General features: G+C 36.9%; 1 protein-coding gene across 1 annotated transcript in view; it reads left to right on the top strand.

The window, feature by feature from the left end:
* Positions 1-18,594, top strand: part of BPTF (bromodomain PHD finger transcription factor) — a 164,470-nt gene that overhangs the window by 99,073 nt on the left and 46,803 nt on the right. Inside the window, exons 9-13 of the mRNA XM_006833731.1 lie at positions 1,667-2,022; positions 2,546-2,677; positions 9,939-10,068; positions 13,437-13,575; positions 17,433-17,609. Of these exons, the coding sequence (XP_006833794.1) occupies positions 1,667-2,022; positions 2,546-2,677; positions 9,939-10,068; positions 13,437-13,575; positions 17,433-17,609 (934 nt within the window). The remainder of the gene's footprint in view (positions 1-1,666; positions 2,023-2,545; positions 2,678-9,938; positions 10,069-13,436; positions 13,576-17,432; positions 17,610-18,594) is intronic.

Here is an 18,594-nt window from a genome sequence, read left to right as displayed (position 1 = left end):
ATGGGTGGAGCAGCCAGTGCATAGCACTGCACTTCATCTCAGCTCCTTTGATGAACACTAGCATTGAAGATACGACTCAGTGTCTGACCCCAGCGGGCCATGGTGACTGAACTATGGCTGCAACTGTGGCTCCCAGAGTTGAGGATTATTTGCAGATAAGCAAGAATACACACACACACACCTTTTTAAAAAACATCAGAGGAATTATGTTAAAACACTGGCTTTCAAACTTCTTTTTAACTGTGACCCTCAGAGGTGTTTTTCACTTTCCTGTGTAAAGTCTAGTCTACTGTATTATACTTCCATTTAAAAAAAAAAACCTGACTGCTATCAGCTCAATGGCCATGAATTGGTTTGTTGTTGTTGTTGTTTTTTATTTTTTTGGAAACATTTTTACTTACCTGGAATTTAATTATAGTTTTGTTAAGAATACATTTCTTTTTAATTGTTGTACTACATAAAATGCAGTTGTTTTAGTGTAGTGTGCCTGTCAAATTCATGTGTTTTTTCTGATATTAAATAAAAACCGCTTAACATATCAAGTATTTGTCAATAGGCTAATTCAATGCAAATTGATTTTTTCTGTGGTTGGTTCAGCAGTGTTTGGACAGGCAGATCAGGAATTAATATGATATTCAGTAAATCATAATTGGTAATTAGAATAAAATACTTGTTCTAATTATAATAAACTATTTTTCTAGTTTAGACAGGTTTGTTTGTTTTTTAATTGAATTAACAGCCCACTAAGGGGCTGAGATCTACTATTTGAAAACCTTTTAAAGTGGGGTCCTGGTGAGGTGCTATGGGGTTAATGTTAATGCACTGGTCTTCAAGATCGGCAGTTCAAGCTCACCAGCCACTCCTCGGAAAACCCTACACAGGGTCACTATGAGTTGAAATGACATGACAGCACTTAACAACAATAGGTTCTTTACTAAAACTGGAAGGATAAAATGAGAAAAAGAAGAAAAGGTCGTTTTAAAAATACATTGGAGGGGAAAGGATAGTAGGATAGTGCCTTTCCTTCTAAAATATGTATTAGAAGCTTGAGATAATGATGGATGAATGAAATACATAGTGTCATGCATACGTTTGAGATGTGTTAAAGGATTTACTGGTGGTGAGGGTGATGTGCTGTGGCGTCGGTTCCGACTCATAGCGACCCTGTCTAGGGTTTCCAAGGCTGTAAATCATCATATGGGAGCAGAAAGCCTCATCCTTTTCCCACAGAGTGGCTAATAGCATCAAAGTGCTGACCTTGAGGTTAGCAGCCCAACTCGTAACCACTACCAGAGCTCCTTAAAGGATTTCCTAGGGCCTGACATGTAAGAAACCATCCAAACCCATTACCATCAAGTCTTCTGGTTCATAGTGACCCTGTATAGGATTCTGAGACGAAGTCTTTACAGGAGCAGACAGCCTCAGCTTTCCCCATGGTGTAGCTGGTGGGTTTGAACTGTCAGCCTTGCAGTTAGCAGTCTGTTTTTTTTTCTTTCCGCAGGTACACATTGGCTGCTTAAATGTTGAGCAATTAGCTTTTAAAACTTCAAAAGTTAAGTCATAGATGAATCTTAAGTAGACTTTGTTGGGAATGATTCATTACAACTTGTTGAAAAACATTTACATCTTTAATAGAGTAATGGAGCCTTTGTATTTCCTTTGTCAGGTTCTGGTAGTTAACTCTCAAGGAGAAATTTCACGATTAAGCACCAAAAAGGATGTGGTCATGAAAGGAAATATCAACAATTATTTTAAATTGGGTCAAGAAGGGAAGTACCGCGTCTATCACAATCAGTACTCTACCAACTCCTTTGCTTTGAATAAGCACCAGCACAGAGAAGACCATGATAAGAGAAGGCATCTTGCACACAAGTTCTGTCTGACTCCAGCAGGAGAGTTCAAATGGAATGGTTCTGTCCATGGGTCCAAAGTTCTTACCATATCTACTCTGAGATTGACTATCACCCAACTAGAAAACAATATCCCTTCATCCTTTCTTCACCCTAATTGGGCTTCACACAGGTAAAGGAAATGATGGGTTATTTACTGTTATGAAGCATAGTAAATATTTACAAAATGCTTACTGCAGAAGTCCACTAAAATGTCATTGCCAATGAATTGAATGAATGAAGTAATTTTGTGAGGAAGTTATGCTGCTACTGAACCAGCATCGACATTTGAGAGATTTCCAGGAAAAGAAGTCTTTGTCTCTGGAATCAAGTGGAGATCAGACAGACTTCCAGAACATAGTAGAAGGTTTAAGGAGTTAGGGAACTAAATGATCTCTCGAACTCCTTACATACAGTCTTCACAATGTATGATCTGTGAGATGGAAACTTACAGTAATTGTATATTTATACTAGAAATATGAAGGAGCTTCCAAAAGTTTGTAGAAAGGTGGAATAAAAAGATAATAGAACTTTTCATAAACTATTTGAAGCCCCCCATATGTACATTATAAGATGGAGTTATCTTAACAACTCTTGTGCTTTCAACTTCATACCAACTTGGTTAAGTATTTTCTCTCTTTTCTTTTGAAATGTAGGTCAAATTGGATCAAAGCCGTTCAGATGTGTAGCAAACCCAGGGAATTTGCATTAGCTTTAGCGATTTTGGAGTGTGCAGTTAAACCAGTTGTGATGCTACCAATATGGCGGGAATCTTTAGGACACACCAGGTAAGCAGGTTTGAGCCTTTTTACTAATTTCTTTTGGAAATAGTAGTTCCTTACTAATGCAAGTTGATGCCATAGTAAAGTCTTAGTCCTTCTTGACCTCATGCTCCTTGATTAGCATTGGCATTTATTTGCAGTATAGTATTGTAATGACTTCTGGTGTGATGTTCTAAGGTGGACTCCAAACCACCAGCTGCTCCCGTAAAACCCTATACTGGGTCAGTATGAGTTGGAACCAAATCTACAACATTTAACAACAACATTGTAATGAAACCCATATAAGATCAATTGTATGAAAAATTAAAATAATAAGAAAAAATATTTTCTAAAGGAAAAAACATTTTGACTGAATAAAAACAGCACTCAGATTTTTTGGCCTGTCTGTTCTCCGATGCCTCAGATTGTGTGGTCGGTATCTGACATTCTTTGTCAGAGCTGAGTGGCTGGCCTCACACCTAACTGCCTGTTCCACTTGATACTTGGGCTCAGGCAGCTCCCATGTGGACCCAGAGCTGTGTGACTTTAGCAGATGGTTAAGAAAAAGAAAAACATTGTAAAATTTCTAGCCTACTTTATAGCCATGCTGAATTTATTTTAAGGTTTAAATAGTTATTATTGATATTGTCAGGGTCGATAAGTTGGTTCCAGCTCAGAGCGACACCCTGTGTAGGGTTTCTAAGGAGTGGCTAGTGAATGTGAACCATGGACCTTGCTTATCCTACAGTGACACACCAGGACTCAAAATGTTATTAAGAGCCCAGAAAAAGTGCTATTAACCATAAGACTAATATAAGCTTATGAGTAAAACTTTCTAAATTATTTAAGGGTCAACTCCAGATGTACAACCCTGTACTTATTTTAAATAATAATAAAAAGAAGAACAAAAAACTGTTTTGCCATCTGCCTTGTACTTAATAGTAAAGAAGTTAAAAAGAAAAGTATCTTGCCCTGCCAAGTAACAAGATACTGTGGAATGCAGGCAGGTCCCAGATTATGAACGAGTTCTGTTCCTTTCCATCTGATTTGTACAGCAGTCAGTGCAGTTAGGTACAGCTCATAGTTCACAGCAGTTAATCCTATTTTTTTATCTTAATATATAGTGTATAGTGTACCCTTCTAGATGTAAAGAAACACTTTCAGATACACTTTCAGAAGTTCAGAGAACTTCTCTAACATAATACATTAATGATTTATGCATATAATTTCATGCATGTGACAAAGTAGCCCCTGTTTGTTATTACAATCCATTACATGCACCTCGAATTATTAATAGTGGATTCGCTTATGTTTGTAATCCAGGTACTGCCTGGAGATGCAGTGAATTCACCACCCACCTTAAAAATAAGAAAGATTATATAATTATTGCTACTGCTTTCCTTTCGTTCCATTTCCTCTCATGTGAAGTTAACATAATACTTAGTTTGTTTAGCATGCAGACAAGGACACTTCAAAAAGTTCAGCTAGAAAAGTGGAATTAAGAGATGCTGGAATTTTTCCATAGATTTTTTGAGACCTCCCTCATCCAGTAAACACTGGGTTTTTGTTGTTATCTTTATTTTTGCTGTCTGTTCTTGAGCTTTTTCATAATGTATCATTTTAAGAGATTAAATCATAGCATTGTTAAAGGCATTTTTGGAATTTTAATAAAATCTTATGATCAAAAAGACTTACTATCCACAAAATATTAAAGAACTTATATAGTTCAATTAGAAAGGCTAAATCACAGGCTGGTTAAAGGTATTTTTAGTATCTTAATAAAACAGTATAATCAAAAGAGTGTTAATGTTTATAATACATTTAAGAACTTACACAGTTCAATAAAAGAAAGTCAAAACACCTAGGGGAGAAAAGCAAAATATGTCAACATAATTCACAGTAAAGGAAACAACCACTGAAAATCAGGGAAACACACATTAAAACGAGGGGCTATTGTTTCTGCCCCATCAGATTGGTAGGAATGAGTATTGATAAAAATGTGATACAATAGGAAGGTAACACGAATACAATATGGATAAGAGAATAATTAGTATAATGGTTAGAACAACGATGTACAGAAATTTGGTAAAACAAGTTGAGAACACAATCCTACTAATAATTGAATATCTTAGAGAAATGCTTATGCTTGAACACAGGGAGCAAGAAAAATGTTTGCGGTGTTATTCCATAGTAATGAAGTGTAGAAACCATATCTGTAAATGTCCACAATCAGGCATGTTTGAATTGCAGTATATTCCTGCAAGGGTATCCTTACTATTGTTAAGTGCCGTTGAGTCAGTTCTGAGTCATAGCGACCCTGTGTAGGGTTTCCGAGGATGGAATATGATGGAATTTCATATGACTAAAGTCAGAAAAGAAGCTGTAATAGAATTCACCTAGCTTGATGCCCTTTATATAAAATGTAACATGTATGTTAATAGAAAGGAGCTCTGGTAACGTAGTGGTTACGAATCGGGCTGTGAACCGCAAGGTCAGCAGTTCGAAACTGCCAGCGGTTCTGCGGGAGAAAGTCCATGAGGCTTTCTGCTCCTGTAAAGATTTACAGTTTCGGAAACCCTGTGCAGGGTTGCTATGAGTCGGAACCAACTCCACAGGACTTAACAATAACAACATGTTAATATAATGTTGTAGTATTGTTTAGGGCTATCGACTGTTTTCCTGGTGTGGTGCTGTAGGATAAGCGCTGGACTACTAACCACAAGGTCAGTGACTCAGACTCACCAGTCAGTCCTCAGAAACTCTATATGATCATCATGAGTCCGACCAACTCGACAGCATTTAACAGCAGCATAGACTTCTTGCTGTTCTTAAGTGCTGTCGAGTTGGTCCGAATCATAGTGACTCTGCATAGGGTTTCTGAGGAGCAGCTGGTGAGTTTGCTCTGCCAGCCTTGGCACCGCACAGAATAGACTGTGGTGGTCATGGTGGTGGTTATGTGCTGTGGAGTCGGTTCTGACTCACAGCGACGACCCTGTACAGGGTTTCCGAGGCTGTAAATCTTTACAGGAGCAGAAAGCCTCATCTTTTCGCCCACGGAACAGCTGGTAGTTTCAAACTACTGACCTTGCAGTTTGCAGTCAAATTCGTAACCACTACACTACCAGAGCTCTTTTGGTGGTAAATTTTAACAAAATGCACAGTCTTAGTTTTGTTTGAAATATAAGAAGATAAGTACCAGTGGTCAAAGAAAAAGCATAATGGAAACTAAGAAATATTATGAACTAAATGTTTCTGAAAATATTATGTAAAGTGAACCTTGTGGGATGTATCTCAAGAGCACCTAGGGAAAATCGATAGCATTCAGTGGTAGAAGAGAAAGACTGTAAATTAAATACCCATACATCTCATTCTCAAGAAGCCAGAAAACGAATAAGTAGATCAGCCTCAATAAAGAAAATATTGAAGATAAGAGTAGATTCAATGAGATAGAAAACAAAAACATACTTAACCTTTGGGTATTTTTTAGAACGAGCCCTGGTGTGGTGCTGTAGGATAAGCACTGGAATTCTAACTGCAATTAGCAATTAATAGTTAACAAATATATGTACCTAAAAGAAATTGTAGACATTAACATATATTCAGGATTAAATTAAAAGAATAATACAAGCATTGACTAAATTGGCTTTAGCATAGACATAAGAAAATTGTCTGATATTAGGAGATCATTAATGTCTTGTTTAAAGAAGACAAAGGGAGAAAACTTGCTTAATTTCTTTAAATACTAAGAAGGTATTTGTCTAAGTTCATTATAAATTATTGTTTAAAGACAAAAAAAAAAGGAGTAAATGAATGGTCTTTCTCTTTTAAAGATGCGTTTCAAACCAAATCATCATCATGCTTTAGGGTGAAACCCTTGAAACATGTCCATTAGTATTCAGGAGAAACAAGAGAAAGGTGTCTACTGTGGCCACTATCTTATCTTACCATCATACAGGAAGAAAGCAAAAGGTTATTAAGAAGATAAGCAAGAAGAAAAAGACAAAAATGGATATCAAAACAGACTCTGAAACTTGCTCTTCAGTGTAGAGATGCTAAAGAAATAGAAGAAATGAGGTAAAAGAGCTGAACAGAAAACTTTACACGTCAGCTTGAGAAGACAAAGTCAGATATTATTTGCAAAGACTGTTAGGTCATAGAAAAAGAGGAAGACTCCCAGTGAGATGGATTGGTACAGTGGTGGCAGCAGTGGGCTCAGGTATAGCAGTGATTGTGAGGTTGGCAAGGGACTGGGCAGTGTTTCATTCTGTTGTAAAGATGGCGGCTGTGAGTTGGTACCGACTCAGTGCCATCTAACAACAATTTCCTAAAGGCTATTTCTCTCCTAATTCAGTTATTAAAATTTAATTTGTTTGTATTGTGAATGGGATATTCCCCCTTAGAGAGACAGAGAAGCTTTTCTGGATGAAAAGTAATAAATATTCATCCAGAAAAACTAATGTGCTGAAATAGCTGAGATATTCTTCAAAAGGGAATAGTTATCAGAACATATTCTGAAGTTGCAATAATTTTTAAAACTTCTGCTAAAGAAGTATGGAACATACAGTCGACTAGAATAGAGAGCCCAGAAGTAGACCTAAACACATGGACATGTGGGTACTGGTAGCATTGTCCTTCAAAGAGGGGCCGGAAAATATGTTGAGACAAAATATAGCCTAGACTCCTACCTCAGGGGGGCAAAACCACACAGCTGGAGATGCTTTAAAAAACAACAACAAAAACACATATACACATACAACTTTATTAAGAGAGCATGTATTAATTAATTTATTTGTTTTTCGTTGTGATACTTTTTTTGTTCTTTTAGAACATAACAAAAACCACAGTGCTATAGAGGAAGAAATAGTGGAAACATGTATTTAAAATTCTATGTGGAAAAATATTGTAATTAAACTCAAAAGACAGATGAAAAATTGGAAAATATTTATAGGACAAATAGAAAATTTCGTTTTGAGAGAAGACCTTTTGTAAATGAAAAGAACAAATAATCCAGTGCAAGAAGATGAAGCATTTTAACAGGTGTTTTGCAAAATGGTTGATATGGAATGGAAAGCGAGTAGACCTGAAAAATTATGACTTCTCTTATAGTTGTAAAAATGCCAGTGAGATAGTATTTTTGACTTCTCAGTTGGACTAACATTCTGAAAGTTTGATGTGAAATTAGTTTAAATGGAGGTAGTGAAAAGCACGGTTGCTTCTTGACTGATGAGTGTGAAGTGTACAGTCTGAGCATCGGTTTGGCATCACCAACATCCCACTCCTGTGCCCACTCACAAGTTCCAAGATGTTGATTAAGCCATGGGAGTTGAGTGAGTCAGTCCCAGGTGAGCCCCTACTCCCTTCCTCCTCCTCCCATCAATTCACACGACTGTAAGTGCCTAAAGGAGCCCTGGTGTAGTGCACTGCCAACCTTCAGCTGCTCTGCTGCCCTAAAGAGCACAGGTTTGGAGACCCTGTGTGGCAGTTCTAGAGGATCGCTTTGAGGTGGAATCAACTAGGCACAGTGGTCTGTGAGAGCCTTAGGACAGATGTTTTCTGTATTGTGTGCATTTAATAATAGGCATGAGGAGTCCTGATATGGCACTGTAGGATAAACAGGATACTGCTAACCGAAAGGTCAGTGGTTCAAACCCTGTACCCTCTCCTTAGAACCCCTGTAAAGGTCGCTGTGAAGCAAACCTGACTTGATGGACTTAACAGCAACAATAAAGCATGAGGTGTTAGTCTAGGGGAGGCTGGGTTCTAGGGTGCTGTAGGATCAGCACTGGACTGTGAACCACACAAGGTCGGCAGTTCAAACCCACCCGTTGCTCCTCAGAAACCCTATACAGGGTTGCTATGAGTCAGACTCAAGTGGACAACACAGGACAACAACAATAGTCCAGGAGTCAGAGTCAGCCAGGCAGCAGTGGGCTTGGTTTTGGAAGTCTGTGAGAGCCGTAGGGCATGTGCTTGTTCTACTAGTTGTGTACATTCAATAGGCATGAGGTCTTCTGGTGTGGCACTGTAGGATCAGCACTGGACTGCAAACTACAACATTAACAGTTCAAACCCACCAGCTGTTCTTTGGAAACCCTACATGGGGTTGCCATGAGTTGGAACCGATTCGACGGCACATAACAACAACATAGTCGTGGAGAGACAAAGCCATAAAAATGGAGTTAGGTAATGGCCCATTTGTGCATGTGTTTGGTGTGGACATAGCTAGCCCCTTCACATCTTTCAGGTGTCTCCAAGTTGGCAAGAGGCCCTGTTATTGTTTCCACATAGTTGTAAGTAGCACATTGGCAATATGTGAGTAGAGGGTGTACGTGGTGTCTGAGCATCCATGGGTTGAACACAGGACTGCAATACCCCCTAAACTGAGAGAGAAACTCTTCTTGTCCTTGTGTAATGATTGAGATCAATGTGGCCCCTCCTTTCCAGCCCTTCCCCAACCCAGAAGGTGAAGGAAGTCCCCGGGCTCCCTTCTCTCAGATATAAGAAGCCTAAATACTGTTGTGGGCCCTGTAAAAGCTTTAAAATCTACTTCTAATGAGAAAGAATCCAAAATACTGGCTAATAGATGAAAGTCTTTAAATTTATTGATCTTTCTTTTTTCTTAAAAAGAAAATCTGGGACCACAATAAGATTTCCCTTAAAAGGGAACGGATTCCACAAATCATAGAATGTCCATGTTGTTGTTTAGAGCCAGCAAGTCGGTTCTGACTCAGGCAGCCCTATCAAGCAGCCCTGTATTGGAGTTTCCGAGGAGCAACTGATGGGTTTGAACTGGTGACCTTGTGGTTCGCAGTCTAGTGCTGATCCTACTGCACCATTTGTATTGTTTAAATCTTCAAAAAGGTCTGAATATTCTGATGTGGAGGACCCAGTGTCATTATTGCCAGATTATAATCAGTAATATCCCATTGGTGTAAGTACATGATGGACAGAGACTCGCTATGAGTCAGAAATGACTCCATGACACTCAGCGATAAAGAGATACATAAATGTTCATAGTTGCATGCAGTGTTTTAGGAATAAATCGTGAATCAGTGTTTCTCATGGGGAGTTATATGGAAAGGTAGCACAGTTTGTTTCTATTTGTATTGATATTGACTTGATTTTTTTTCCTATTATGAAATTGCACATCTTATTTTAGTCATTGGTGGTGATCTAGATTACAGAATTACAACTAACTTTTTCTTCTAATTTTTAGTACTATATTTTATAAACTTGTGTATTTTCCTAATTTAAAGGTAATTCTTCCTTTCTCTCCATGTGTTATTAGATTACACAGGATGACTTCAATCGAAAGAGAAGAAAAAGAGAAAGTTAAAAAAAAAGAGAAAAAACAAGAAGAGGAAGAAACAATGCAGCAGGCGACATGGGTAAAATACACATTTCCAGTGAAACATCAGGTGATTGTTACTATAATCTTTAAAAATCTTATACCCATTTCTGGGACTCTTTTAACTATGCAGATATAATTGTTCCTAATTTGGTTTTATTTTTTATACAGTTGGCTGTTTTTAACTCTTTATTGTGAATTGAGAGAAAGTTCACAGAGCAGATCATCAGTTCTACATTCAACAAATCATAAATTTTGCTTCCGTACAATGATGACCATCCCCTCTATGTATAGTCAGTCAGCAGTATTTACCTCTATTCGTTTTAACTCTTGCATTCCTTTCTGTGTCTTCCGTTACCTTCATCTTTGCTCTGCCAACCTCCATCTTGTATATTGCCTGCCCCATCATCCAGTAACCTACACAGAATGTTTCTTTTATCAAGAAAACCTTTTTTTAACTTTTTGCAGAAAGGTCCTTTTGTGAATGTTTACTTTCATACAGCATAATGTCCTCCAAGGTCATTTTTGTGAGGTGTTTTGCAAATTCATCATTATTCTTCCAAGGTTAGGTAGTATTCCATTATGTGTTTGGACCAAAATATATTTATCCATTCTTCTTTTGATTAACATATAACTCTGTCTTTTTGCTGTTGTGGATAGTGCTTCAGTGGACATGGAGGTGCTGACATCTCTTTCACAGCTCGCATTTCTTGAGGGCTTCTTCAGTTATATGGTATTTTTCTTTATAACTTTTTGAGGAAGCCGCATACCGTTTTCCACAGTGGTTGTACAATTTCATAGTCATACCAGCAGTGTAGAAGAGCCCCAGTCTCTCCATAACCTCACCAGCATTGGTTGTTTTTTGTTTTCTGATACTTTGCTATTACTGCTGGGGTAACATTGATCTTTTGATTTGCATCTATCAAGTGACTGATGATCCTGAGCTCTTCTTTATATGTTTATTGGCCACCTGAATGTGTTCTTTGGTGATTTGGCTGTTCATATCATCTGCTTATTTTTAAAATTGGATCTTATAGAGCAGTCCTTTTGTCCGATCTGTTGTTGTTAAACATCTTTTCTCAGTCTGGTGATTCTCTTTGTATGCTTTTGATGAAATCCTTTGAAGCACTTAAGTGTTGAATTTTTGGGAGGTCCCAGTCATCTCTTTTGTCTTCTGTTTGTATGTTTTCTGCTATGTTTGATCACGTATTTATGCCATGTATCAGAACCACTAAGTGTGTCACTGGTTTTTTCACTGATGATCTTTATAGTTCTAGAGTTTACATTTAGGTCTTTAATGCACATTGAGGTCATTTTTGTGACTTGTCTCAATTTTCTGCAAATGGACTTCTAATTTTGCCAGCACCATGTGTTGGCATTTAGTGTATTTTGGCCCTTGGTCGAAGAACAACTGACCATAGGTGCAAGGATTTACTTCTGCGTTCTCAAGTCTATTCCGTTGATCTATGTGTCTTTCATTTAAACAATCCCAGGTTATTTTGACTACTGTGGCTGTGTAGTAGGTTTTGAGATCGATCAGGAAGTGAGAGGCCTACTTTTTGTTTTTCTTTTTTAATAATACTTCACTTTTCTGGGGTCTTTTCACTTTCCATATGTAGTTAGTGATTAGTTTTTCCATCTCTTTAAAGAATGATGTTGGAATCTGAATTGGGATAGCATTGTATCTATAGATTGATTTGGGTAGTGTTGGCATTTTCACAATGTTAAGTCTTACTGTTCACAGGCATACACTATATTCTTCCATTTCTGGAGATCTCTTTTGGTTTCTTGTAGAATTTTGTCGTTTTCTTTGTGTAGGTCTTTTGTTTCTTTGGTTCGATTTCTTCCCAAGTATTTCATCTTTTGGGTGGCTGTTTTTAAATGGTATTATTTTTCTGATTTCCTTTTCGGAGCTCTTTTTCCTAGTGTAAAAGAATCCAGCTGGTTTTTGTCTATTGGTCTTGGGGCCCTGCCACTTTTCTGAATCCATCAGTGAATTCCAATTATTATATATAGTTATTTTTTTGCTGAGTCTTTGGGGTTCTTGTAGTATAGGGTTGTATCATCTGCAAATAGAGTTTTACTTCTTTGCCAGTTTGGATACCTTTCTTGCCTTGTCGCTGTGGCTAAGACTTTCAGCATAATATTGAAAGAAATGGTGATAAAGGGCATCCTTGTCTAGTTCCTATTCACAAGGGAATGGCTTCAGTTTCTTACTGTTAAGAGTGATGTTGGCTGTTGGCTGTTGGCTTGGTATTGTTGTTAAGTGCTGCTGAGCCGGTTCCCATTCATAGTGACCCCATATAGGGTTTATAAGGAGCATCTGGTGGGTTTGAACTGCTGACCTTGTGTTTAGCAAACCAGTGCTTATTCTATAAGATTCCTTGTTTTTGTTTTTAATAATCTTTTAATTATGTTGCGGGACTTCTCTTCTGTTCCTGTTTTGTTGAGTATTTTTATCAGGAGTGAGAGTGGACGTTTGTGAAATGCCTTTGTTGCGTCAATTGATATGAACAGTGGTTCTTTTTCTTTGTTTTATTTATGTGATGGATTACATTGATTGTTTTTTAATATCGAACTATCCATGCATGATGTTATTCTTATTAAATGCTGTCGAGTTAGTTCCAACTCATACAAATCCTGTATAGGGTTTCTAAGGAGCAGCTGGTGGGTTTGAATTGCTGTGTTTTGCGTAGCAGTCAAGTGCTGATCCGACAGTAGCACACCAGGATCCGTGCAAACCTGGTATAAATCCCACTTTTTGACACCGTCTTTTAATACAATTGGAAGAAAGTGAATTGTTCTTAAAGTTTTAAGAGCATAGGTTTATTTTAGTAGAATAATAGAGTTACTAGATCAATTTATGGAAATTGTTATAAAACTTGCAAAATTGTGTTAAAATTTGTGTATTAGACAGGAGTATTAAGTTCTTTTATTTGTTTCTATATTGAAAGGTTTTATAAACTGGTAAAAATAAAATACAATAAAACATTTCCCATTTCAGGAATTATATATACAATTTAGTGTCGTTGATTATATTCATTGTGCTATAAAACCATCACTACCACCTGTTTCTAGATTTTTCCATCACCCTTAACACAATCTCATTATACCATAAGAATAACTCCCCTTTTCACCCTCAAATATTTTCCTTCCAGCCTAAAGCAGGTTAATTCGTAGATTAATTTGGTTGGTTTAATGGTCTTCTTAGAAGGTGTCTGAGTGGTGCAGTGGTTAAAGCACTCTATGGCTAACCAGAAGGTCAGCTGTTGGAACCCTCCTAATGCTCTGTGGGAGAAAGACGAGCCAGTCTTCTTCTGTGCAGATTTACAGCCTTGGAAACCCTAATGATCTTGCTTTTTAAAAATTTATAAAAACCACACGTGCTTAATAGGGATTGTCATTCTTGTATAATCAAAGTGTTTTTATTTTCACCAGGTTTGGAAACAAAAAGGAGAGGAATACAGAGTAACAGGATATGGCGGTTGGAGCTGGATTAGTAAAACTCATGTTTACCGATTTCTACCTAAATTGCCAGGCAATACAAATGTGAATTACAGAAAATCATTAGAAGGAAGTAAGTTATGAAGGGTTTTTTTTTTTCTGCATAAGCATTTTTTTATTTGTATTGCTTATAAATTTATATATTGATCATATTTAAATGTTTAGACTCTAAAGAATTTAAAGTTACTTTTGCTCACAGGACTTTAACATTTAAGATTTCAGGTAAAGAAAGATGGGAAAAGGGAGCATCTTTATTTAAAATGACAAAGGCAGCTTTGGCCACCTAGTTTGTTTTTGAATTGTAAACCCAGTACTACTTAACTTCTTGAGGAGTTATACCATTTCAGCATAGTGTGGTGCTTAACCAAACCCTAAGGGAAGTGATAGAGGCTTCCCCAGCTCAGAAATGAGGCAGTGTCTCAGTTGAAACAACTAGCCAGTGAACTTTAGCATTTGAAATTACTGTACTCCTGAGACACTCGCTCTTAAAATACATGGTTTGAAGAGACTATGTAGTTAAAACTCATGTTACCCTAACAAATTATTTTGTGGATTCTCTAAGTGATGTGGAATTCACCAGAGAATGAGGGCAGAACCCTGGCAAGAATATACCTCTCCTGGCTGAAGCAGGTTTCAAAAACAGTAATTTGCTGGTGTATGGTGTGATGTGTTTTTTCCTTTGAAGCATAAACCTAGGAGATTATATAGGACCTGACAGATGGTGAATTCATACCTAGGAAAAGGATTTGGCTTTCTTGTAAATGGTTCTGATGAAACCTGGAGTGTTAGATTTGTGAAACCGTTAGTATGGGGAGGATATCAGAGTAGATAGTAAATATTGCTAGTAAATAGAACTATTCAAATTTCAATTTGATTTTTATTTTGATTATATTCAGGCTCAATAGTAATTATAAAAATTCCAAAAGGAGTGTTAAAATTTTTTTTTTAAACTTTCATTGTGAATTGAGGGAAGGTTTGCAGACAGGGTCATCAGTTCTATAGTCAACAGAACGTTGTATGCTTTGTTTCATCTCGGTGAATGCAGTCCCTCCATGTAACAACAGTTGTCCCACTTCCTCCCTGTGGTTCCACATATACAAGTGTCCTCCCTCAAACGCTCATCTATTTGTGGGATATGTAATTACTTGTATATACCCTACTCGTCCTCCCGTACCCATTCAGCCTTTATCTCGGTCCATGTGTCTACACATAGAACTCTGTTGTTCCAAGGTTGTGTATTTATCACTATTTCTCTCTATCCCCTGTAGTCTTTGCATACTTCCCCGTGCCTTTACCTGTCTTCAGCATTCTTCTGTCAACCGCCCTCTTCTTGTATATTGCCCTCCCCATCACCCTTTAGCCTGTGAATTACTCTTATTGTCCCTCCCACCCTGGGTAACCATCAAAGAATGTTTCTTTTAGTATAAAAACCTTATTTTTTGAGTTTTTACAATAGTGATCTCATACAATATTTGTCCTTTTGAGATTGACTTATTTCACTCAGCGTAGTGTCCTCCAGGTTCATCCATGTTGTGAGGTGTTTCACAGATTCATCATTTTTCTTCAGAGTTGTATTCCATTGTGTGTATGTACCAAACTTTGTGTACCTACTCTTCCACTGATGGGCATTTAGGCCATCTCCATCTTTTTGCTATTGTAAATAACATGGGTGTGCATATATCTACTCGTGTCCTGGCTCTTAGTTATTGTGGATATATACTAAGTAGCAGGATTCTTAGTCTTACAGTATCTCTGTTTGAAACCTTCTGAGGAAGTGCCATACCATTTTCCACAATGGTTGAACCATTTTACGGTCCCACCAGTAAAGTAGAAGCTTCCTCGTCTCTCAACCCCTCGCCAGCATTTGTTGTTTTCTGGGGTTTTTGAACTTCGCTGTTAATGCTGGTGTGAGATGGTGTCTCATAGTTGCTTTGATTTGCATCACTCAGTTTAAATCCACCAGCCACTCCTTGGAAACCGTATACACAATCACTTTGAGTCAGAACCAATTTGACGTCACTTTACAACAAGAATGGCTAATGCTCCTGAACATTTCTTCATGTTTGTTGGCTGCTTGAATGCCTTTATTGATGAAGTGTCGGTTTATGTCCTGTGCCTATTTTTTAATTGGGTTCCTTGTCTTTTTCTTATAGCGGTATTAACAGTTTTCTGTAAAAATTTTAGATTAGTCCCTTGTCTGATATGTTGTTGCAAACAATAAAACTTCAGTTATTTTGTCTCAAATATTGTTTCAGTTACCCATGTAGCACTTCGAATTACAGAAGAAATCCAGATCCGCAGTACACAGAGCATGTAGGATTTTGTAGATTTATTTGCTATCAGTTTTTCTCTACATAAGGTTTTTCATTTTCCAAATGCTGTTGGGCCTTCATCCATGAATGACACAGCTGGTCTTTTCGCATCTTGATAAGAGCCTCTTGTCCTGGGAGGCAGCAAGGAAGAAAGTAGTAGTGAACGGTGTCCAGGGCTCTGCGTTTAAATACAGAGTAGGTTCTCCAAGGAAGGAAATAGTAACCACCATCTATAGTATCAGAACTCTAAGTCCCTATAATCATGTCTGATCTAGTCAGATCATATGATAGAGGCACAAATGTGTTGAAAAACAGAAGGAAATGCAACTAATGGAACTCTTCGCTTAGCCCCAGAAGGCTAGTGCAGTAAACTTGTTTGACTATTAGCTATGTGTTTCTTATCTCCAATATCTATTCTAACTATAAATATTCTAACTATAAATATGCACTTAAATGGTACTTAAATTTTTAGGCTTACGTATTCTTTATGTCCAGAAGACTTTTAATAGGGGGGGAACCAAACATTTTATAGTTGTCTATCTAAAATGTTGAGAGTCCTGTGTGGTATTAATGGATAAACACTGGTCTGCTAATCACAAGGTCAGTGGTTCAGACTCACCAGCTGCTCCTCAATAACCCTGACAGAGTCCCTGAGTGAGAAGTGACTTGACGGCACTGAACTGCAACATTTAAAATGTCAGCATTCTTCAAGATTGTAGAGGGAGCTATCACGAGCACATAGAGCTTTTCTTGAGCTACTTAAAATTTTAAAAACGTACTGCCCAGTTGTTCTGAAATAACTAAAGTAGCCTTGAATAAGAATAGCACCCCGTTAGTTAGTTTATTTTTTGGTTTTTCCTTTTGTTATATGTGGGGTCCAAACAGAATCCCTATCCCCCTTTTTTCTAAGATGTTTTCTTCTCTCACTTAGCATCATGCTCTTTTGACAGACACTAGGTATGGTTTTTTACACTCTCTTCCTTTTCCTCAGTCAACTCTTTAAAGTATACTAAATAAAATACCAGTATGCTTTGTGAATCCGTAAGATATTTGGTTATCTTCTTATAGAAGAAAATGAAAAGGAGAAAAATACCCCTAAGAACCCAGGAGATTCATCTTGACATAATTCTGGTTTTCTTGTTTTGTTGTGTTTTTTTCTTACTATGGAAAATTTTTAATTACACAGATGTAAAGATCAGTGACGGAACCATCAACTGAACCTCAGTAGTTACCAAAATATATCGTATGTTTCACTTATGCTTGCTCGATATCCCTAGATTTTTTAAAGCAAATTCCAGAACTCATGTTTTTTCACCAAAAGGATGTGTGTAGCTGTAGCTGAAATGACAGTTTTTTTTTTCACCACCATGCCATTGTCAAATTCAACATGTTAACAGTAATTAACAAATTACCCATATCATCAATTGGCCCAGTTGTCTAGGGCAGCCAGGCATCTATGAAAACAGTATTTGGTATTGTCAACCTTTTTAAAATAACTTAAAAGCAAAGTATATACATTGTTGGGAAATGTAATTATTTCTATTCAGCTAGATGTATTAAAGTAAATCACTAGTATTGGGAATACTCATATAATTACTAAATTTTTGGTTCTTTTTAGGTAAAAATAATATGGGTGAAAATATGGATGAATCTGATAAAAGAAAAAGTCCACGAAGTCTAAAAAAAGTAAAAACAGAACTTGATTCTGAAAAAGGTGAGGTAAAAGATTCTGATGCTGCAAAAGAAGTAGATCAAAATGAAATGGACATCTCAAAAATTACTGAGAAAGAACCAGGTAAGGAAAGTCAAACATGGAAGGCAGTCTCGGGTGATAACAATACATGGGCTTTAGTTCCTACAATGAGAAAGATACTGCATTGTCTTTTTTTTTTTTTTTTTTAATAACAGCTTATTGAGCTTAACTCACATAATGTGTAATTCACCCATTTAAAATATCAATGATTTTTAGTATTCACAGAGTTGTTCAGACATCGCAGTTAAGTTTAGAACATTTTCTTTACCCTAAAAAGAATTCTTGTGCCGATTATTAGTCACTCCCCAATCTCCGCCTTCACTCCCAATTCGTGAAGAGTGCTCCATACAGTGGATTAATACATTACATGGTCCTTCGTGCCAGGCTTCTATTATTTAACATGTTTTTGAAGTGTAACCATATTGAAGCGTGAATCAATGCTTCATGCATTTCATTTGCCCAGATAATATTCTATTCTCTGGATATACCATATTTCTGTTTATTCATTCATCAATTGATGAACATTTGGGTGTTGCTTTTTGCTATTGTGAATAATGCTGCTTTGAGCATCATGTACAAATTTTTGTGTGGATGTAAATTTGATTTCTCATAGGTGTATATGTAGCAGTAGAATTGCTGGGTCACATGATAACTGCAGGTTTAAGTTCTTTTGAAGAACTTAACATTGGCTTTTGTTAAAAAAAAAAAAGCTTTCCTTTTTTAATAATTTCTAAGTCTAAAGATTTTATAATTATAAAAGACTGTATAAAATCTTATACAAATGTACTAGTATATACAATAACCTATCCTTACAAAGAAAATTTTGTGCTATTCCATCATTTTTAGACACTTAGAATAAAAACATTTTTATATTTGGAATATATGTGTTGTTTAGCCTATATTTCAACCCTGTTGATTAATTTTAATCATATACCAGGAACTTCTAAATTCCTGGATTTGAACTCTTGAATGAACATAGGGAAACTAGACAGCTTTAGAAGTAAAACTGTTCTTATGGATTCCACAT

The sequence above is a fragment of the Chrysochloris asiatica genome, unplaced genomic scaffold (genome assembly GCF_000296735.1).
Source record: "Chrysochloris asiatica unplaced genomic scaffold, ChrAsi1.0 scaffold00007, whole genome shotgun sequence".
Lineage (NCBI taxonomy): Eukaryota > Metazoa > Chordata > Mammalia > Afrosoricida > Chrysochloridae > Chrysochloris > Chrysochloris asiatica.
The sequence above is the reverse complement of the archived record's forward strand: the minus strand, read 5'-3'. Positions and strand labels throughout refer to the sequence as shown.